The following is a 24,390-nucleotide window of genomic DNA, read 5'->3' as shown; positions in this document are numbered from 1 at the left end:
ACCAGTCAGTATATGGTGTGACCACCATTTGCCTCATGTAGCACGACATCTCCTTCGCATAGATTGTTGATTGTGGCCTGTGGAATGTTGCGGGAACTGGAACACACTGTCATACACGTCGATCCAGAGCATCCCAAACATGCTCAATGGGTGACATGTCTGGTGAGTATGCAGGCCATGGAATAACTGGGACATTTTCAGCTTCCAGGAATTGTGCACAGATCCTTGCGACATGGGGCTGTGTATTATCATGCTGAAACATGAGGTGATGGCGACGGATGAAAGGCACGACAATGGGCCTCAGGACCTCTTCACGGTATCTCTGTGCAATCAAATTGCAATCGATAAAATGCAATTGTGTTCGTTGTCCGTAGCTTATGCCTGCCCATACCATAAACACACTGCCACCACGGGGCACTCTGTTCACAACGTTGACATCAGCAAACCGCTCGGCTACACAATGCCATATGTGCTCTGCGGTTGTGGAGCCAGTTGGATATACTGCCAAATTCTCTAAAACAACATTGGAGGTGGCTTATGGTAGAGAAATGAACATTCCATTATCTGACAACAGCTCTGATGGACATTCCTGCAGTCAGCATGCCAATTGCACAATCCCTCAAAATTTGAGAAATCTGTGGCATTGTGTTGTGTGACAAAACTGCACATTTTAGAGTGGCCTTTTATTATCCCCAGCACAAGGTGCACCTGTGTAATGATCATGCTATTTAATCAGATTATTGATATGCCACACCTGTCAGGTAGATGGTTTATCTTGGCAAATGAGAAATGCTTACTAACAGGGATATAAACACATTTGTACACAAAAATTAAGAGAAATAAGATTTTTGTGTGTATGGAAAATATCTGGCATCTTTTATTTCAGCTCATGAAACATGGGACCAACAATTTACATGTTGCATTTATATTTTTGTTCAGTATAGATTGCCATGCACTGATTACCTTGGGGCGTGCGTTAAATAAGAAAATGCCTCTGAAAAACTACTTTGAGAGCAGTATTTCTAAATAGGCTAATACTATGGAAATGCAATACTACAATCGCCTCCTGTTAAACAACTGAAATAATTGTCCTACACGTGTAACTACAAAACCTTAAATTAACCAAAGCCGCTAGTCTAGGCCTACTTTTTGTTTCCAAATGAGTGTAACTTTCAGTCGGCAGACAAAAGTAAGCTACTCAGAAAACGTACTTCTCCGTCAACGGAGTAGCCTAGCTGACAGCCCTCCCCTTTATTAGCCTCTTCTCCCTGGCCACCAGATTCGGGATTGTTGTCTAATCGGTTGCCCCGGCGGTGATCGTTGGATTTGAGCCCCTGGAGACTCCATGGAGAGGGAATGAAATAGGACTTCATACCGGGATCATGGCGGCGCCGCTCGGGCGGGAGACCTTACCTGAGCACTGGTCCTACGGTGTCTGCGTAGATGGCAGGGTGTTTTTCGTTCAGTGAGTCGGATATGTGCTTTGGCGAGGCGAAATGTGGTAGATTTTTGGCGGCTCTTTAATGAGAGTTCGTTTGTCTAGTGTTTATTTCCTTTTAACAGGTGTTTTGTCTTTCTGGCAGCGATGAAACGAACACCACTACTTGGCTCCATCCGCGAACGGGCGAACCTGTCAATTCCGGACACATGATACGGGCAGGTATGCGAATTATTAGTAGGCTAATGTATTCGATAAACATATTATTAATGCTGTTTGGCCTACTTCACAGAAGAACGGGTTTCCTTTTGTGCGTTGTTGCTATGCCGGTAACCTAATGAAGCACAAAACTTTCAGGGAATGCGCCAACTCTCGAAGGTAACGAATTTTTACACGCCCATTGCAGATTTACCTCGAGGATGGGAAGAGGGTTTCACGGACGAAGGGGCCAGCTACTTCATAAAGTAAGTCAAAGCAATTGAAGACGACTATATTATGTTTTGGCGAAGTACCTGAGCGTACTACAGCTGTTGAGGTTACTAAAATATGGCTCCTCTAGCCTACTAATAATTCGTCAACACACGAGACTTCATAACTCGAGGAGGCCTAGTGTGCGTGAATTTAAAGGTAGGGACTATCCCGTGACGTGCTAATGACCCTATCACTAACTGTATTGGTATCCTACTATTGGCTATTAGGCCTACTAAATAGTTGTTTCAGTCTTTATTGGATTGCATTACATGCCTCTGTGGTGCTAAGCTGACGCAGGTGTGTGTGTTCATAGGTTCAAAGACGTCAGTTAGTTGGTTTACAACTAGCCCAATAATGGACTAAAGGAGCCTAACGTTACCCCTTAGTCCAAGGATCTTACATGTTCTGTTTAAAGGCGAATTGGCGCTGGAAGCCAAAACAGCCAAATACTCCATCTAAACGTGAATTGATTCTCAATTGCAGTATGGTTCTAGAAACATAAATCCATCTACTTTAATATCACATCAAAATAATTTCACAAATGCAAAATACTTACTTACTGTACACTGTTTAAACCGGGTTTAACACAGTTGCAGCTGACAGTATTTTTCAGTTACAACATGTTTGCCACAGGTGTTAGGAGACACAGATAGCTAATTAGCACAGGTAGTCGAATCTGTCTTCTGCCTGTTTACAACACACACTCTCTTGTTGACTTGGTTGTTCATTGAACAGTTGTGGCTATTGTTTGACTATTTGGAAAATTGGTTGTACAATATCACACCTATTGCTTTAGGCTGCAAAAATGTGTGTGTTTGACAATCTGATTCAGAATGTTTTGAACATCTATGACACTTACGATCTTGAATCTCGATGTGAGGCTTGATGTATTATTGTGTACCTCTAGCTATTAGTTTCAATAAGGTGTATTAGGCTACTGTCTGTCCATTGTCGATTTACACACTAGTTGAGATTTCACACGTTGATTTCCCCCAGCTTATCTTCTGCTATCAGTGTGACTCAATATATTGTGCTCTTTTTTTACAATATTCGTTGGGATGCTGCATTTATGTGAAGTTGTCCTATGTGCTATGATATAGTGGTGTACAACTGTTATTGTACTATTGTAAAAGAAGACCAGCACTCTTGATACCTAACGAAGGGAGGTAATGTAAACAATGTAGCTCAAGAGAGCCAAGGCACTTGCATGCTATTTGCTAATGTCGGTGTTCAATGAAGTTCCTTTTCCAGTGTCTAGTGTCTGTCTCCACTCTTATCCACCTGGCACCTGCAGCTCCTTGCCAGGAGTGCAGAGCAGCACAACTGTGACCTGGCATTATGTAATGTTATGATGCCAGATACCCCTACCGTGACATAGGGTCTGCTGTTATGTGACATAATGCTATTATGCAACTCAGGGCTACTGCAGGATCAATACTCTGTGGTGAAATGAATCTTAATGAGTGACTTCAGTATAGTTGGTCTGTCTGGCCAGCACTTAGACCGTGTGTTTGCTTATTGAGTGAGTGCGTGTGTGTGGGTGTGTGGTATTAGATTCCAATACCGAAAGATGCAAACTTCAGAGGCCTGGACCTCACCTATAGCTCTCTTTTGACATCCATCAACCTGTGTTGATTGAAAGATCAACAAATATTTTCTTAAAACTATTTGGGAGTTTGGGAGCTTTGTACGGCTTCCTGTCTGGCCACATAATCCTCCCCATTTCTTGTATGCTCTCATAAGACATCCCCACCCTCCCCCCTCAGTCAATTTACTATTGTCCATGTTTGGCATTCTCTTCAGAGACATGAATACCACAGACATGGGAGAGTTCTGGTGAAATGCCCTCTCACAGTGTTTCTCTCTCTCTCTCAGGAGTAGTGTGGTCTAGCCTGGTTCCTGATCTGTTTGTGTTGTCTTACCAACTCCTACGGCCATTGTCACACAATTGGGAACAAACAAGCCTGGGACCAGACTAATTGTGGCCTGGGACCAGGCTAATTGTGGCCTGGGACCAGGCTAATTGTGGCCTGGTCAAGATTAATCATTTACAGACCAATAAGCCACAAACTATTTCTCAATGTGAGAGCATGCTTGTAGCTTGATGAAATGCCACCCTAATCTCACTCAGGGTGCCCACACTCTGTACTGGGCAGTAGCCTCTACCCGCTCTAATTTAGGGACTGGCATAAACATGACATAATCCAGGGTTTACCTTCTCCAGGGTCATGTTCATTAGGTGCCAAATGGAACAAAACAGACTGAAACAGGGAGGAACTATCTGGACTAATAATGAACACAAATTGTATTTAAAAAAAAACATTTTCTATTGTGTGGCTCAATGAACACGACCCAAAGCATAGCTACTTTCTTTAGATACCTAATCTGGCCTTTCTCCAGTTTGTCAAGCCAACTCTGTATCTCAACTACCTGAATGGAGCTGTGTGCTTTAAGTGGAAAGAACTACTGAAAGTTTACCCACTTTGTAGACCACAAAAACACAAATCTCCCAGAGGCACTCATGTGAAAGAAAAGAGCATGTACCCACCTGTGCAATCATAATATCTCACCGCAAATGTTAACCGTCTTTATGTGCATCACCAAAACGCAGCCATCCGAAACCCCATTATTTCTACTTGCTAACCCATCAACAAAATAGACTGAGCTCATAGATGATGATGACGATGATGAACTCATTGTGGAGATAGGAAGGCCAGATTTGTGCCTTATCTGTGTCTCTGGTTGTTTGCATTGGGCCACATTCAAATCCATCTCAACTGTTACTCCTCCAGACTCTTATTTATCAGGGCTTGTGGAGAATAATCCCATTTACGCTCCCTTTTCCCTTTGGATGTCAGGGGCTACAAATGGGGGAGGGGGGTAGCTTGCTCAGAGCCCCTTCTGGAGTCCCTTGAGCTGCTATCGTGCCCTTCGGGGGCAGAGTGGGATCAAATCCTAGGGATGAAAGAGGAAAACCAGGGGATAAACCCCTCACAGGAATGTCAGACGGATCTTAACTCCGGCTGTGCCTATTGGAGGAGAAAGGGGAGGAGGGATGGTTGGTACAGAAGGACTGGGGGGCTGCATATGGCACAGCCAGGAGTGAGTAGCGGATGTCAGGGCCAATCTCTAATGAAAGATGGCACTTCTATCCCCCTCCCCCTAAACCCAAGTCCTCCTAGCCTCCTCCTTTAGCCTGTTAGCAGATCTGAAGGCACTGGGTCGAGGACCTCAATGTTATACAATTGTATAGTTGATATAATTGTACATATAAGACCTAATATAGAATTCCCCCTCCTCCCCCCAAAAAACGTGCAAAAAGTGTAAAATGAAAATGTAGGCCATTACCACTTTAATTTTTTAAGGCCTTTATTCAAATTATTATTATATTCTAAAATATGTTAATAACGTGGACATTGCCTGACTAAATAGATTGGATGCCTGCATGGCAAAAAAATAATCTGTAGCCTATGTGGCCGACGCAGGCACACATAATAAAGCCATGAATAGCTGTAGCATTAGTCTCACCATCGCTATTTTTATAATGAGAAAGTTACCAAAAACCAGGTTCCTTTTTTTTAACGGAAGGGTTTGTATGGAAAGCCAAGTTGAAGCCAACATTAGATGTTGACGTCCTCATAATAACCACGTGGTTTTACCGCAGCAGAGTAGCGCAACACCCTTCAGTTGACGCGGCGGGAAACAAACGGAATTGGCCACATCCCTCTCACAAAAACGGATAAATGTAATCACGGATAATTAAGGGAGCAGGAGAACTTATAAATTGGCTACAATAATTGCAAGGACTTTTCAAGCACCAAATTGAGGCCTACCTTGATTTTTCAAGGTAGGCCTATTCCAGTACTTGAATTTCTGAGCTCCAAGTTCAAGTAGGCTACTTCAAGCCCCTTGTATTGTTTAACATTGCAGGTGTAACATGGAAAACAAAATGTATTTGTCATATTATTTCATTACCAGATCATCATTGTGCATAAGCCCACTAGGCTATGTAATTTGTCATTATTTAAGGGATAATGCCAGAGAAGCCGGTGTTTGGAGGATATATTGGCACTGGTGTTGTTAGGCCCGAGACAATGTTAAATCTAACAAGACTCTGCTGTAAATCAAGCAGACAACAACAGATGATCAACCTCAATTCGCTAGGGATATTAGATCCAACGTGGATCCAGGCACAACTGTCTTCACCAGCATAATGAATGAGACACCAAAATATTCTGGACATTCCTCGCGAATACCTTTTTTCCAGCTCTTGGGCTGTTGTTGGATTGCATGCACTATCACAACAGCTGTTCGTCACTTGGCTGTCATTCTGAAAATTCCTTCCTGGTGTGAAAAATATCACTGTGTAATTAAACAGCTCAACACCAAATGTAATACCACAGGTATTATGTATGATTGAAGAACCACGTTAATGACAGCATCTATTTAAGTTTTAAGTATCAAATATCTTTCGGTTAGAAGTATTCGATTTTTCAATTGCATTTTATTATTTTGGATTTGTGTGCCCATGAAAACTGTTTTCCCCACGTAACAAGGAGACACAAAATGTTACGTAGTTACACTGCATTTCTGTGATCTCTATACAAAAAACTGTCCGACAGCTAGATCCAGGAGTCTTGCAGGGTTTAAGTTCAATGTCTAATTTAACTGATTTAATATACTGTATGATATAACGACAACTTACACTATCATAAATGGCAAGGACAGAAAAGTAGTGTTATAAATTGGCTACAATAATTGCAAGGACTTTTCAAGCACCAAATTGAGGCCTACCTTGATTTTTCAAGGTAGGCCTATTCCAGTACTTGCATTTCTGAGCTCCAAGTTCAAGTAGGCTACTTGCAAGGACTTTATAAGCACCAAATTGAGGCCTACAAATGGGGGAATACAGTAAGCATTTCACTGTAATGTCTGCACCTGTTGTATTCGGCACATGTGGCCAATACCATTTTATTTTATTTTATTTGAGTGTTGTATGTCACACGATTTTGGACAAATCCGTCAAGACACCAACCATGATAGGTTTAAAATCCCCCTTATATCTTAATGTAATGAGATGAAAAAAAATGGGCAGATTCTTATCAACAGCTGTCACAAGTTGTCCAGTGTAGGAAATCCTCACCGGTACCCTAGCTTTATAGAAAGACCCATATATGAGTTTAACTATGAACGGTGTAACTTCATGAAGGTATATTTATTACTAACATTGCATGGCATCATACGAGAGACCGTTGCTTTCTTGATCAAACCCACTTGACCCAAAGCCATCATTAGCTCTGGCCATTCAGGATGCAATATGCAGCTGTTATGCAAATAACAAATAACCACATGTAGCATCTGTACTGGGATTCAATAGCATGCTGCTGCCACCTGCAGCACTAGGGCTGGGAATTGCCAGGGACCTCATGATACGATATTATGACGATACTTATGTGCTGATACGATGTGTATTACGATTTTCACGATTCTACGTGTATTATGATTCGATATTGCGATTTGATGTTCCAAACATATTGCTCACGATATGTCTGCTGCAGAGAGATGAGAGCGTGATCATTGTAAAAAAAAAAAAAAGTAGCTGAGTAGGCTACTTGTATTACTTTTTTGTTACCTTTTGCATAACAAATATCGGTAACACATGCACATACCAAAGTTTTGCTTTTGGCCTAGAGGCCATGGGTCCCTGTTGTAGTAATAAATGTAGTATGTGTGCTTGCCAATGGAAGCATAATGGCAATAATATCATGTATCATGTCACAGATAGGCTTAGCCTAAAGCCACGTACAAGGAACAAAACAGACTGTAATATGGCCCTTGCAGGAATTAAATCCACAATGTTAGTGATACTGGTTAATGGGCATCATGCTATACACAACTGAGTTATCATTGTAAATAAGAATCTGTTCTTAATGGACTAACTTGTATAAATACCGGTTGATTCAATAAATAAGATCAGACCACATTAAAGTAATAAACTCATCAGGGTATTTTTCAGTCAATTATTGCCTTTCATTATTTCAAAAAAGCAACCCTGGCTTAAAAACATCACACTTGTATGGCTGGTCTTGACATAGAAGATTACATGACATATTGTTCTTTGTAGTATTGTCTTAGAGCATGTAAATAGTTAATCTAGCACTTTTTTAAATTCCTCATTTTAAAAACAAAGCAAAATTTTTATGGCACTGGCCTTGACTGTGGAGAAAGCCACAGTGCATTATGACTGCCCCCTGTGAGTTTGACCAGTCAGGCAAAGAGGAGCTCTGCTAGGCTCTTTACAACTACGCCATGTCAAGTATTGTAGAATTCTTGTGATATAAAACAGGCTAAAACCATGTGGAAACACTTGTAACACATTTAGATTCTACGCTGTTATGACACAAACTGTTTAAAGCTGAAATCCTTAATGGTGAAACAGCCATGTCCGTTTGTGATATTACAACAACAAAGAAGTTACTGCAAACAATGAGCACAATTTTTTCCCCCTCTGACATCATTGCACACGCCATAGAACAGCACAGTATCTACAGAAAATTTTTTCACCATGCTGCGCGACGTCTCCCCAGCTCTGCAACAGTAACATACGTCTCCCCAGCTCTGCAACAGTAACATACGTCTCCCCAGCTCTGCAACAGTAACATACGTCTCCCCAGCTCTGCAACAGTAACATACGTCTCCCCAGCTCTGCAACAGTAACATACGTCTCCCCAGCTCTGCAACAGTAACATACGTCTCCCCAGCTCTGCAACAGTAACATACGTCTCCCCAGCTCTGCAACAGTAACATACGTCTCCCCAGCTCTGCAACAGTAACATACGTCTCCCCCAGCTCTGCAACAGTAACATACGTCTCCCCAGCTCTGCAACAGTAACATACGTCTCCCCAGCTCTGCAACAGTAACATACGTCTCCCCAGCTCTGCAACAGTAACATACGTCTCCCCAGCTCTGCAACAGTAACATACGTCTCCCCAGCTCTGCAACAGTAACATACGTCTCCCCAGCTCTGCAACAGTAACATACGTCTCCCCAGCTCTGCAACAGTAACATACGTCTCCCCAGCTCTGCAACAGTAACATACGTCTCCCCAGCTCTGCAACAGTAACATACGCCTCCCCAGCTCTGCAACAGTAACATACGCCTCCCCAGCTCTGCAACAGTAACATACGTCTCCCCAGCTCTGCAACAGTAACATACGTCTCCCCAGCTCTGCAACAGTAACAGACGTCTCCCCAGCTCTGCAACAGTAACATACGTCTCCCCAGCTCTGCAACAGTAACAGACGTCTCCCCAGCTCTGCAACAGTAACAGACGTCTCCCCAGCTCTGCAACAGTAACAGACGTCTCCCCAGCTCTGCAACAGTAACAGACGTCTCCCCAGCTCTGCAACAGTAACAGACGTCTCCCCCAGCTCTGCAACAGTAACAGACGTCTCCCCAGCTCTGCAACAGTAACAGACGTCTCCCCAGCTCTGCAACAGTAACAGACGTCTCCCCAGCTCTGCAACAGTAACAGACGTCTCCCCAGCTCTGCAACAGTAACAGACGTCTCCCCAGCTCTGCAACAATAATAGTGGTGGTGGGGCGGCCGTGGCGCTGTTTCCGCATTCTGTCTAGTGGTAGCCTAATGCTAACTAGTTGAATACGATTGATTGTCTGATTGTTTTATTTCAGCATCTCATACCTTTTTTAGGTGCCCATATGGGCTTACCAATAATGAAATCTTATCATTATTATGGCATGTAGTGTATATGTAGGTCTTATGATGGATGGTTCAACTCAGGTAAATGCTAATTAAGATTTATTTAGTAGGCCTGTGGAAAAGTCATAAAAAGTATAGGGTCAGCTTGCTCCAGCTCTCTTTTGTCACGGCTAGGATACAAAGGGCTTTGTTTGGTCTCAGAGACCATGGCTGTGTCCCAAATGGCATCCTATCCCCTATGTAGTGCACTTCTTTTGACCAGGGCATATAGGGTTCTGGTCAAAAGTAGTGCACTTTATAGGGAATAGGTCGCCATTTGGGACGAATACCATGGCTAATTCAAAGAGCAGCCAAAGTAAGGGCGGTTAAGAGGAAGCACCAACTGAGTTTGTGTTTGCTCGCTGTACCATTATTTGTTCTTTGGAAATGTCAAACCAAGGACAGTCTCCATGCACGGTTGTGGAATGTTTTTTATTGTTTTAGTGGAACTTTCTTTTGACAATGTGATGAGGTGGTGTTGAAGGAGTCAGGCTCAGGAGGGTAAATCACAGAATAACAGGTTTTATAGGTATAGGTTGTTACTTCCCCCTGATTACCGTATTAACCCCTCGTTTCATGTGTCTCTCCTCAGGCCGGTGGTGGTTGGTTCGCTCCAGGAGTCTGAGGTGCGGGAGGTTCCTCCACCTTCTCTGGACATTGAGGGGGCCCCGGGATACTCTGTCCGTGCCCCCCACCCGACGCCTCAAATCCAGGATGGCACGGACAGAGTATCCCGGGGCCCCCTCGATGTCCAGAGAAGGTGGAGGAACCTCCCGCACCTCAGACTCCTGGAGCGAACCAACCACCACCGGCCTGAGGAGAGACACATGAAACGAGGGGTTAATACGGTCCCACAAAACGGCCCCACAAACCGCGGGCTCAGCTTCCGGCAGGGCAGGCGGAGGGGCAGATTCCGGGTCGAGAGCCAGACCCGATCCCCCGGTACGAAGACCGGTGCCTCACTGCGGTGACGGTCAGCGTTGGCCTTCTGACGACGCACTGCGCACTGGAGGTGAACGTGGGCAGCGTCCCACGTCTCCTCCGCGCGCCGAAACCAGTCATCCACTGCAGGAGCCTCGGTCTGGCTCTGGTGCCACGGTGCCAGAACCGGTTGGTAACCTAGAACACACTGGAATGGTGTTAGGTTAGTAGAGGAGTGGCGGAGAGAGTTCTGGGCATATTCGGCCCATGGCAATAACACCGACCACTCCCCCGGGCGGTCCTGGGAGTAGGACCGCAGGAACCTACCCACATCCTGATTTACTAGTTCCACCTGCCCATTAGACTCGGGGTGGAACCCAGAGGTCAGGCTGACCGAGACCCCCAGGCATTCCATGAACGCCTTCCAAACCTTGGACGTGAACTGGGGACCTCGGTCGGACACGATATCCTCTAGCACCCCGTAGTGCCGGAAGACGTGAGTAAACAGGGCCTCCGCAGTCTGCAGGGCCGTGGGGAGAGAGGGCAGAGGAAGGAGGCGGCAGGACTTGGAGAAGTGGTCCACAACGACCAGGATGGTGGTGTTACCTTGGGAGAGGGGAAGATCAGTTAGAAAATCAATACTAAGATGAGACCATGGTCATTGTGGAACTGGTAATGGTTGTAGCTTACCCGTTGGGAGGTGCCTAGGTGCCTTACTCTGGGCGCACACCGAGCAGGAGGAGACGTACACCCTCACGTCCTTAGCCAAGGTAGGCCACCAGTACTTTCCGCTCAAGCAGCGCACTGTACGGCCGATACCTGGGTGACCAGAGGAGGGTGATGTGTGTGCCCAGAAGATCAGACGATCACTGATAAGAGCAGGCACGTACCGCAGCCCAGCTGGACACTGCAGTGGAGATGGATCTGTGCGTAATGTCTGCTCTATATCCGCGTCCATCGCCCATACTACCGGCGCCACAATGCAGGAGGCCGGGAGTATGGGGGTGTTGTCTCTGGGCCTCTCCTCTGTGTCATACAGCCGGGACAGTGTGTCTGCCTTCACGTTCTTCGTACACGGAATGTATGACAGTGTAAAATCAAACCAGGTGAAGAATAGGGCCCACCTGGCCTGGCGAGGATTCAGCCTCCTCGCTGCCCGGATGTATTCCAAGTTACGGTGGTCCGTCCAGACGAGGAAAGGGTGTTTCGCCCCTTCGAGCCAATGCCTCCACACGGTCAAGGCTCGGACAACAGCCAACAGCTCCCGATCACCAACGTCGTAGTTCTGCTCCGCCGGGCTGAGCTTCTTAGAGAAGAAGGCACAGGGGCGGAGCTTGGGTGGCGTACCCGAGCGTTGAGACAGGACAGCTCCTATCCCAACCTCGGACACATCCACTATGAACGGTAGTGATGAATCGGGGTGGGCCGGTACTGGGGCTGAGGTGAACAGACCCTGCAGTTTGCTGAAGGCCAGGTCAGCCTCAGCAGACCATCGGAGCCGGGACGGCCCACCCTTCAACAGGGAGGTAATGGGAGCTGCGCCCTTGCCAAAGCCCTGGATAAACCTCCGATAGTAGTTGGCAAAGCCAAGGAAGCGCTGCACCTCCTTAACCGTGGTTGGAGTCGGCCAATTACGCACGGCTGAAATGCAATCTCCCTCCATCTCCACACCTGATGTGGAAATGCGGTGTCCAAGGAAGGAGACGGACTTCTGGAAAACATACACTTCTCTGCCTTAGCATAAAGGGCATTTTCCAACAGTCGGGCCAGCACCTTGCGAACCAGGGACACATGCTCAGCGTGCGTAGCGGAATACACCAGGATGTCATCGATGTAGACCACTACACCGCGACTAAGCATGTCCCGAAACACCTAGTTCACAAAGGACTGGAAAACTGAGGGAGCATTCATCAAACCATAGGGCATCACCAGGTATTCATAATGCCCCGTGGTTGTGCTGAATGCTGTCTTCCACTCATCTCCCTCTCGGATACGCACCAGGTTGTACGCACTCCTGAGATCTAATTTGGTGAAGAAGCGCGCCCCATGCATTGATTCAATCACTGAAGGAATGAGGGGGAGAGGATAACTAAATCTTATCGTCTCCCTGTTCAGTGGTCGATAATCAATGCACGGGTGCAGACCTCCGTCCTTCTTCACAAAGAAGAAACTCGAGGTGGCGGGTGAAGTGGAGGGACGTATATACCCCTGGCGCAGGTACTTGGTGACATATGTTTCCATAGCCACCATTTCAGCCTGTGACGGGGTATATATGACTCCTGGGAGGTACAGCGTCTACCCGGAGGTTTCTCACGCAATCCCACGCTCGATGAGGTGGTAATTTAGTCGCCTGCGTTTTAGAGAACGCTTGCGCCAGATCGAGGTATTCAGGGGGAATGCGCACGGTGGAGGTACTGTCTGGACTTTTTCCACCGTGGTTTCACCAAGACACCTACCCTGACATTCTCGTGACCACCCCATGAGAGCCCTCTGCGCCCATGAGAAGGTGGGGTTGTGGAGGGCTAGCCACGGGATACCTAATACCACAGGTAAAGCAGGAGTTTCAATAATCGATAAAATACCTGCTCACAATGAGTCTCCTGGGTGATCATGGTGACTGGTATCGTGACTTCCGTAACAAACCCGGACCCTATTGGTTGCCTATCGAGTGCTCTGATGGGGAGTGGAATGGATAGGGGAACCAATGAAATGCCTTGACGGCGTGCGAATGCTCTGTCCATAAAGTTCCCAGCTTCACCTGAATCGACTAGCGCCTTACACTGGGGAACTACCGTGTGATCGGGAAAGTGGATAGGTAGGGACAGTGTGCAACAGAGGGCTCTGAACAAGTGTGGGTGTTCGATACCTGGGGTGATGCGTGAGTGCCCTGCCTGCCGCCTCCAGGCCCAAAAGAACGTTAACTATGACGTGTGGTGTACTGTCCCTTCGTGCCACCAGAGTGGCACTGTCGCTGTCCTTCTCCGCTCTCTCGGCTGGCGGCTCCACCCAGCTCCATCTGCTCGGGATCCGAGTCGTCCAGGGTGGAAACGGGCAGACCCCTACCAGGACGTTCTCTGGCTGCCAGCAGGTTGTCCAACCGAATGGCCATGTCCACCAGTTTATTAAAGGACAACACAGTGTCCCGGCAGGCTAGCTCCAGTCGGACGTCCTCCCGCAGATGGCACCGGAATTGGTCGATCAGGGCCCGCTCGTTCCACCCGGACCCCGCTGCCAGTGTCCGAAACTCCAAGGCGAAGTCCTGCGCGGTCCTCGTCCCCTGCCTCAGGTGGACCAGTCGCTCACCCGCCTCTCGACCCTTGGGCGGGTGATCGAAGACCACCCGAAAGAGGCGCGCAAACTCCCTGTAGTCCTCCAACGCGGCTCCTCCGTCATTCCACATCGCGTTGGCCCACTCCAGGGCTTTCCCACAGAGGCAGGAAACGAGGACGGACACCTTCTCCCGCTCCGATGGTTCCGGCCTGATGCTGGCGAAGTATTGCTCCAATTGGATGAGGAATCCCTGGCACAGTGCCGCCGTCCCATCAAACGCCCGTGGTCGGGATATCTGGATCCCTCCGGGTGCTGGGGTGTAGGTGGCTGGATCCGGTCTCGACAGATCGGGTTCTCTCCTCTCCAGGCATTGAACGATCTGAAGAACCCAATCCATCGCTTCCCCCAAGCTGGCCAGCATCGTGGAATGCTCCTGGACCCGTGCCACGACTCCAGGCATGCGCTCTTCTCCTGCTGACTCCATGAAGGAGGTGGGTGATTCTGTGATGAGGTGGTGTTGAAGGAGTCAGGCGCAGGAGGGTAAATCACAGAATATCAGGCTTTAATCCGCAAAAATACAGGGTTACGCAGAAATGCGTCAAACACACTCCAGGGCACAAAACAGGTGCACTGGAAAATACAAGGCACACAGGAAAATACTCCCGTCAAACAAAATACACGAGCTCCACCAAGCTTCACTAACCTTCACAATAAACAATCACCCACAAGGACAAGGGGGCAGAGGGAACACTTATACACAGACTAATTAGGGGATTAGAACCAGGTGTGTGTGATAACGAGACAAGACAATTGTGATGATGATTGGGGCGGCAGTGTTTAGTACTCCGGTGACGACGAACGCCGAAGTCTGCCCGAACAAGAAGGGGAGGCGGCCGAAGTCGTGACAGACAACAGATCAACTTTTCATTGCAACTCAGTTATTTGACAACACAGGGCCTATGGACCAGCCATTTCTGCTGTATACCATCTATCTATCCATATATTGCCTCTCTGCCTGTCTGGTAGCTCAGAGATAGGAAGTAGATCTCTGCTAGTGTGAGTGATTAACCTATAGAGAAGTTACCGGTAAATCATTCTCCTCACGCTGACAGCTCTGCGTTACTCTATGAAAGAAACTTCGGCCTTGAAGTCACAAATACTGTGTCATTGTTCAGTGTGACGTGCTGTGTATGTTTGGAAGGAATGGTTTTCTATTCAGTTGCTGTCTGCACTGCACTCGGCAAAACGAATCAACACGCACCACAGGACTGTCTGGATTGGAACCGACTAGAGTAAACCTTGAATATTCCATTTTCTGTTTAAAAATAAAGTATGAAAGAAAGGAGGGAGGCAAGGAGGGAGAGAGGGGTTGGGTGTCCTTGGAAAGAGATTGATATTTTTCTCTGAATCAGAGCTTCCCAGTGGGCTAGTTCTGCTGAGGCTGCTTGCTCTTGCCCTTCAAACACTCGCGCGCACACACACACACAAACACACACACACACACACACACACATATATATATATATATATATATATATATATATATATATATATATATATATATATACATACAGTTGAAGTCGAAAGTTTACATACACTTACGTTGGAGTCATTAAAACTCGTTTTTCAACCACTCCACAAACTTCTTGTTAACAAACTACAGTTTTGGCAAGTCGGTTAGGACATCTACTTTGTGCATGATACAAGTAATTTTTCCAACAATTGTTTACAGACAGATTATTTCACTTATAATTCACTGTATAACAATTCCAATGGGTCAGAAGTTTACATACACTAAGTTGACTGTGCCTTTAAACAGCTTGGAAAAGTCCAGAAAATGATCTCATGACTTTTGAAGCTTCTGATAGGCTAATTGACATCATGTGAGTCAATTGGAGGTGTACCTGTAGATGTATTTCAAGGTCTACCTTCAAACTCAGTGCCTCTTTACTTGACATCATGCGAAAATCAAAAGAAATCAGCCAAGACCTCAGAAAAAAAATTGTAGACCTCCACAAGTCTGGTTCATCCTTGGGAGCAATTTCCAAACGCCTGAAGGTACCACGTTCATCTGTAAAACAATAGTACGCAAGTATAAACACCATGGGACCACGCAGCCGTCATACCGCTCAGGAAGGAGCACATGGGGACAAAGATCATACTTTTTGGAGAAATGTCCTCTGGTCTGATGAAACAAAAATAGAACTGTTTGGCCATAATGACCATCGTTATGTTTGGAGGAAAAAGCAGAAGAACACCATCCCAACCGTGAAGCACAGGGGTGGCAGCATCATGCTGTAGGGTGCTTTGCTGCAGGAGGGACTGGTGCACTTCACAAAATAGATGGCATCATGAGGAAGGATAATTATGTGGATATATTGAAGCAACATCTCAAGACATCAGTCAGGAAGTTAAAGAGTCTAATGGGTCTTCCAAATGGACAATGACATTTCAGTCATTTAGCGGACACTCTTATCCAGAGCGACTTACAGTTAGTTAGTTCATACTGGCCCCCAGTGGGAAACGAACCCACAACCCTGGCGTTGCAAACGCTATGCTCTACCAACTGAGCTACATCCCTGCCGGCCATTCTCTCCCCCTACCCTGGGCCAATTGTGCGCCGCCCATGGGTCTCCCGGTCGCGGCCGGCTACGACAGAGCCTGGATTCGAACCAGGATCTCTAGTGGCACAGCTAGCACTGCGATGCAGTGCCTTAGACCACTGCGCCACTTCGGAGAGAATGACCCCAAGCATATTACCAAAGTTGTGGCAAAATGGCTTAAGGACAACAAAGTCAAGGTATTGGAGTGGCCATCACAAAGCCCTGACCTCAATCCTATAGAAAAGTTGTGGGCAGAACTGAAAAAGCCTGTGTGAGCAAGGAGGCCTACAAACCTGACTCAGTTACACCAGCTCTGTCAAGGAGGAATGGGCCAAAATTCACCCAGCTTATTGTGGGAAGCTTGTGGAAGGCTACCCGAAACGTTTGACCCAAGTTGGCAATGCTACCAAATACTAATTGAGTGTATGTAAACTTCTGACCCACCTGGAATGTGATGAAAGAAATGATAGCTGAAATAAATCATTCTCTCTACTATTATTCTGACATTTCATATTGTTAAAATAAAGTGGTGATCCTAACTGACCTAAGACAGGGAATTTTTACTACGACTAAATGTCAGGAATTGTGAAAAACTGAGTTTAAATGTGTTTGGCTAAGGTGTACAGTGGGGAAAAAAGTATTTAGTCAGCCACCAATTGTGCAAGTTCTCCCACTTAAAAAGATGAGAGAGGCCTGTAATTTTCATCATAGGTACACGTCAACTATGACAGACAAAATCAGAAAAAAATCCAGAAAATCACATTGTGGGATTTTTTATGATTTTATTTGCAAATTATGGTGGAAAATAAGTATTTGGTTAATAACAAAAGTTTCTCAATACTTTGTTATATACACTTTGTTGGCAATGACACAGGTCAAACGTTTTCTGTAAGTCTTCACAAGGTTTTCACACACTGTTGCTGGTATTTTGGCCCATTCCTCCATGCAGATCTCCTCTAGAGCAGTGATGTTTTGGGGCTGTCGCTGGGCAACACAGACTTTCAACTCCCTCCAAAGATTTTCTATGGGGTTGAGATCTGGAGACTGGCTAGGCCACTCCAGGACCTTGAAATGCTTCTAACGAAGCCACTCATTCGTTTCCCGGGCGGTGTGTTTGGGATCATTGTCATGCTGAAAGACCCAGCCACGTTTCATCTTCAATGCCCTTGCTGATGGAAGGAGGTTTTCACTCAAAATCTCACGATACATGGCCCCATTCTTTCCTTTACACGGATCAGTCGTCCTGGTCCCTTTGCAGAAAAGCATCCCCAAAGCATGATGTTTCCACCCCCATGCTTCACAGTATGTATGGTGTTCTTTGGATGCAACTCAGCATTCTTTGTCCTCCAAACACGACGAGTTGAGTTTAGACCAAAAAGCTCTATTTTTGTCTCATCAGACCACAGGACCTTCTCCCATTCCTCCTCTGGATCATCCAGATGGTCATTGGCAAACTTCAGACGGGCCTGGACATGCGCTGGCTTGAGCAGGGGGACCTTGCGGGCGCTGCAGGATTTTAGTCCATGACGGCGTAGTGTGTTACTAATGGTTTTCTTTGAGACTGTGGTCCCAGCTCTCTTCAGGTCATTGACCAGGTCCTGCAGTGTAGTTCTGGGCTGATCCCTCACCTTCCTCATGATCATTGATGCCCCACGAGGTGAGATCTTGCATGGAGCCCCAGACCGAGGGTGATTGACTGTCATCTTGAACTTCTTCCATTTTCTAATAATTGCGCCAACAGTTGTTGCCTTCTCACCAAACTGCTTGCCTATTGTCCTGTAGCCCATCCCAGCCTTGTGCAGGTCTCCAATTTTATCCCTGATGTCCTTACACAGCTCTCTGGTCTTGGCCATTGTGGAGAGGTTGGAGTTTGTTTGATTGAGTGTGTGGACAGGTGTCTTTTATACAGGTAACGAGTTCAAACAGGTGCAGTTAATACAGGTAATGATTGGAGAACAGGAGGGCTTCTTAAAGAAAAACTAACAGGTCTGTGAGAGCCGGAATTCTTACTGGTTGGTAGGTGATCAAATACTTATGTCATGCAATAAAATGCAAATGAATTACTTAAAAATCGTACAATGTGATTTTCTGGATTTTCTGGATCTCTCACAGTTGAAGTGTACCTATGATAAAAATTACAGACCTCTACATGCTTTGTAAGTAGGAAAACCTGCAAAAATCGGCAGTGTATCAAATACTTGTTCTCCCCACTGTATATACACACACACATACAGTGGGGAGAACAAGTATTTGATACACTTCAACTGTGAGAGACAGAATCTAAAACAAAAATCCAGAAAATCACATTGTATGATTTTTAAGTAATTAATTTGCATTTTATTGCATGACATAAGTATTTGATACATCAGAAAAGCAGAACTTAATATTTGGTACAGAAACCTTTGTTTGCAATTACAGAGATAATACGTTTCCTGTAGGTCTTGACCAGGTTTGCACACACTGCAGCAGGGATTTTGGCCCACTCCTCCATACAGACCTTATCCAGATCCTTGAGGGGTACACCACATCAGTCACTGGCTTCATCAATAAGTGCGTTGACGACGTTGTCCCCACAGTGACCATATGTACCCCAACCAGAAGCCATGGATTACAGGCAACATCCGCCACTGCGCTAAAGGGTAGAGCTGCCGCTTTCAAGGAGCGGTACTCTATCCCGGAAGCTTATAAGAAATCCCGCTATGCCCTCCGACGAACTATCAAACAGGCAAAGCGTCAATACAGGACTAAGATTGAACTGTACTACACCAGCTCCGACGCTCGTCAGATGTGGCAGGGCTTGCAAACTAGTACGGACTACAAAGGGAAGCACAGCTGCGAGCTGCCCAGTGACACGAGCCTACCAGACGAGCTAAATTACTTCTATGCTCGCTTCAAGGCAAGCAACACTGAAGCATGCATGAGAGCATCAGCTGTTCCGGACGACTGTGTGATCACGCTCTCCGTAGCCGACGTGAGTAAGACCTTTTAAACAGGTCAACATTCACAAGGCCGCAGGGCCAGACAGATTACCAGAACGTGTATTCTGAGCATGCGGTGACCAACTGGCAAGTGTCTTCACTGACACTTTCAACCTGTCCCTGACTGAGTCTGTAATACCAACATGTTTCAAGCAGACCACAATAGTCCCTGTGCCCAAGAACACTAAGGTAACCTGCCTAAATGACTACCGACCCGTAGCACTCGTGTCTGTAGCCATGAAGTACTTTAAAAGGCTGGTCATGGCTCACATCAACACCATTATCCCAGAAACCCTAGACCCACCTCAATTTGCATACCGCCCCAACAGATCCACAGATGATGCAATCTCTATTGCACTCCACACTGCCCTTTCCCACCTGGACAAAAGGAACACCTACGTGAGAATGCTATTCATTGACTACAGCTCAGCGTTCAACACCATAGTGCCCTCAAAGCTCATAACTAAGCTAAGGATCCTGGGACTAAACACCTCCCTAAATTCCGTGACGGCGGGGGTAGGGAACAACACATCTGCCACGCTGACCCTCAACACGGGGGGCCCTACAGGTGTGCGTGCTCAGTCCCCTCCTGTACTCCCTGTTCACCCATGACTCAAATACCATAATTAAATTTGCCGACGACACAACAGTGGTAGGCCTGATCACAGACAACGATGAGACAGCCTATAGGGAGGAGGTCAGAGACCTGGCCGTGTGGTGCCAGGATAACAACCTCTCCCTCAACGTGATCAAGACAAAGGAGATGATTGTGGACTACAGGAAAAGGAGGACTGAGCACGCCCCCATTCTCATCGACGGGGCTGTAGTGGAGCAGGTTGAGAGCTTCAAGTTCCTTGGTGTCCACATCACCAACAAACGATCATGGTCCAAACACACCAAGACAGTCGTGAAGAGGGCACGACAAAGCCTATTCCCCCTCAGGAGACTGAAAAGATTTGGCATTGGTCCTCAGATCCTCAAGAAGTTATACAGCTGCACCATCGAGAGCGTCCTGACTGGTTGCATCACTGCATGGTATGGCAACTGCTCGGCCTCCGACCGCAAGGCACTACAGAGGGTAGCTCGTACGGCCCAGTACATCACTGGGGCCAAGTTTTTTGTCATCCAGGACCTCTATACTAGGCGGTGTCAGAGGAAGGCCCTAAAAAGTGTCAAAGACTCCAGCCACCCTAGTCATAGACTGTTCTCTCTGTTACCGCACGGCAAGCGGTACCGGAGCGCCAAGTCTAGGTCCAAAAGGCTTCTTAACAGCTTCTACCCCCAAGCCATAAGACTCCTGAACAGCTAATCATGGCTACCCGGACTATTTGCATTGTCCCCCCCACCCCACCCCCTCGTTTACGCTGCTGCTACTCTCTGTTTATTATCTATGCATAGTCACTTTAACTCTACCTACATGTACATATTACCTCAATTACCTCAACTAACCTGTGCCCCCGCACATTGACTCTGTACTGGTACCCCCTGTATATTGCCTCGCTACTGTTATTTTACTTCTGCTCTTTAATTATTTGTTATTTTTCTATTTAATTTTTTGTACATTTTTTACTTAACACTTATTTTTCTTAACTGCATTGTTGGTTAAGGGCTTGTAAGTAAGCATTTCACTGTAAGGTCTACATCTGTTGTATTCGGCGCATGTGACAAATAACATTTGATTTGATTTGAGTTGGAAAAGACAAGTGAATTCTATTAGATCAAACACCCGAAATGAGTATGCAGTTTTAGTATGTAGTACGCTAGTATAGATATTGGGACACGGGCAGTGAGAAAAGAGATGAGGGGGAGGAGAGGGCATGAGAGGAGGATAGATGAAAAGAGAGGGAAGGAAAGAGGAGGGAGGAGGGAGGAGTGACTCACTGTTTCTGCTGCCTGACTCACCAGATCTGTGCTGTAGTGCTGAGCTCAGGGAGTTATTCAGCACTTCTGGCAAATTATTTAGTGTGTGTGTGTGTGTGTGTGTGTGGTGGGGGGGGGGGGTCATTGGTGGCCAAACCATATCAGACAATCTAACCTCAAATCACAACCTGAAGGTACATGCTACTGTACTGTTTGCTGAAGCTAACATGAAAAGCATGCAGAGCACGTCAAGCCAAATACCGGTACTGTAATGGAATAGTGTTATGTGTTCCCAATGTACAGTCGTGGTCAAAGGTTATGAGAATGACACAAATATTAATTTTCACAAAGTCTGCTGCCTCAGTTTTTATGATGGCAATTTGCATATACTCCAGAATGTTATGAAGAGTGATCAGATGAATTGCAATGAATTGTAAAGTCCCTCTTTGCCGTGAAAATGAACTTAATCCCAAAAAAACATTTCCACTGCATTTCAGCCCTGCCACAAAAGGACCAGCTGCCATCATGTCAGTGATTCTGTCGTTAACACAGGTGAGAGTGTTGATGAGGACAAGGCTGGAGATCACTCTGTCATGCTGAATGAGTTACAATAACAGACTGGAAGCTTTAAAAGGAGGGTGGTGCTTGAAATCATTGTTCTTCCTCTGTTAACCATGGTTACCTGCAAGGAAACACGTGCCTTCATCATTGCTTTGCACAAAAAGGGCTTCACAGGCAAGGATATTGCACCTAAATCAACCATTTATCGGATCATCAAGAACTTCAAGGAGAGAGGTTAAATTGTTGTGAAGAAGGCTTCAGGGCGCCCAAGAAAAAGAGTTGCTTTGCTGATGGATTTTCACTTGTTTCAGATGGAGAGCTGGACAGTGTGTACTGTTGGTATGTGGTCAAGGTTTTTACAGATACACACACGACACTGCAGAGAGCCAGGATTCTAGAATATCTTCTCTGGTTGAAAACAGCCTCTTCTCCTAGACTTGGTCGACAGTTCTTTCCTATATGGGCATCAACGTGTGTGTGTGTGTGTGTGTGTGTGTGTTCGTTCAAGATTTTTTCTCAATATATCTCAGTACACAGTGCATTCGGAAAGTATTCAGACCCCTTGACATTTTACACATTTTGTTACAGCCTTATTCTAAAATTGATTTAAAAAAATAATATATATTTATATTCCCTCATCAATCTACACAAAATATCCCATAATGACGAAGCAAAAACTGGTGTTTATACATTTTTGCAAATGTATAAAAAAAAAAACCCCACTGAAATCACATTTATTTAAGTATTCAGACCCTTTACTCAGTACTTTGTTGAAGCACCTTTGGCAGCGATTACAGCCTTGAGTCTTTTTGGGTATGACGCTACAAGCTTGGCACACCTGTATTTGGGGAGTTTCTCCCTTTCTTCTCTGCAGATCCTCTCAAGCTCTGTCAGGTTGGATGGGGAACGTCGCTGCATTGCTATTTTCAGGTCTCTCCAGAGATGTTAGATCGGGTTCAAGTCCGGGCTCTGGCTGGGCCACTCAAGGACATTCAGAGACTTGTCCCGAAGCCACTCCTGCGTTGTCTTGGCTGTCGTTGTCCTGTTGGAAGGTGAGCCTTCGCCCCAGTCTGAGGTCCTGAGAGCTCTGGAGCAGGTTTCATCAAGGATCTCTCTGTACTTTGCTCTGTTCATCTTTGCCTCGATCCTGACTAGTCTCCCAGTCCCTGCCGCTGAAAAACACCCCCACAGCATGAGGCTGCCACCATCATGCTTCACCGTAGGGATGGTGCCAGGTTTCCTCCAGACGTGACGCTTGGCATTCAGGCCACAGAGGTCAATCTTGGTTTCATCAGACCAGAGAATCTTGTTTTTCATGGTCTGAGAGTCTGTAGTTGCCTTTTGGAAAACTCAATGTGGGCTGTCATGTGCCTTTTACTGAGGAGTGGCTTCTGTCTGGCCACTCTACCATAAAAACCTTATTGGTGGAGTGCTGCAGAGATGGTTGTCCTTCTGGAAGGTTCTCCCATCTCCACAGAGGAACTCTGGAGCTCTGTCAGAGTGAACATCAGATTCTTGGTCACCTCCCTGACCAAGGCCCTTATCCCCCGATTGCTCAGTTTGGCTGGATGACCAGCTCTAAGTAGAATTTTGGTGGTTCCAAACTTCTTCCATTTTTAAGAATGATGGATGCAACTGTGTTCTTGGGGACCTTCAATCCTGCAGACATTTTTTGGTACCCTTCCCCAGATATGTGCCTCGACACAATCCTGTCTCGGAGCACTACGGACAATTCCTTCAACCTCATGGCTTGGTTTCTGCTATGACATGCACTGTCAACTGTGGGACCTTATATAGACAAGTGTGTGCCTTTCCAAATCATGTCCAATCAGTTGAATTTACCACAGGTGGACTCCAAGTTGTAGAAACATCTCAAGGATGATCAATGGAAACAGGATGCACCTGAGCTCAATTTTGAGTCATAGCAAAGGCTCTGAATAATTGTGTAAATAAGGTATTTCAGTTTATTTTTTATACATTTGCCAAAATTGCTAAAAACCTGTTTTCACTTTGTCTTTATGGGGTATTGTGTGTAGATTGGTGAGAGTTTTTATATTTTTAAATCCATTTTAGAATAAAGCTGTAACATAACAAAATCTGGAAAAAGACAAGGGGCTGAATACCTTCCGAATGCACTGTATCTCTGGCCTGCGTAAGTAAGTAAGTAAGTAAGTAAGTGTGTGTGTGTGTGCGCCCCAGACCTGGGTTCAAATACATGTGTATTTGAGTATCTGGTATTATTTAAAAAAATTGTATTTTAGTATTTTCAAATACACAGCCCAAAACAAGTACTTTTATTTGAATGGTTATTTAAAAATAAAATTGTACACAATTGTATTTAAGAGGATTTTCAAATACCTGGGTTAAATGCATGGGAGTGTATTTGAACCTTTCAAATACTTTCCAAGTGTATTTCCAAATACAATAACATTTTCAAAACCCTTTTCTTCTCAAATAAATAAATTCGAAGTAAGTATTCAGATATTTGTGAAAATAATTGATAGTATTTGAACCAAGGTCTTGTGTGTG

At 45.8% G+C, this 24,390-nt stretch overlaps 1 protein-coding gene across 1 annotated transcript in view; it reads left to right on the top strand.

The window, feature by feature from the left end:
- Positions 1–1,096: 1,096 nt before the first annotated feature.
- LOC123481401 (pleckstrin homology domain-containing family A member 7-like) overlaps positions 1,097–24,390 on the top strand; it is a 101,400-nt gene continuing 78,106 nt past the window's right edge. The window contains exons 1-3 of the mRNA XM_045205206.1: positions 1,097–1,465; positions 1,584–1,660; positions 1,845–1,902. Of these exons, the coding sequence (XP_045061141.1) occupies positions 1,383–1,465; positions 1,584–1,660; positions 1,845–1,902 (218 nt within the window). The 5' untranslated portion in view covers positions 1,097–1,382. The remainder of the gene's footprint in view (positions 1,466–1,583; positions 1,661–1,844; positions 1,903–24,390) is intronic.

Source organism: Coregonus clupeaformis, chromosome 19 (genome assembly GCF_020615455.1).
Source record: "Coregonus clupeaformis isolate EN_2021a chromosome 19, ASM2061545v1, whole genome shotgun sequence".
Taxonomy (NCBI): Eukaryota; Metazoa; Chordata; class Actinopteri; order Salmoniformes; family Salmonidae; genus Coregonus; species Coregonus clupeaformis.
This window is presented reverse-complemented; position numbering and strand designations above follow the sequence as displayed.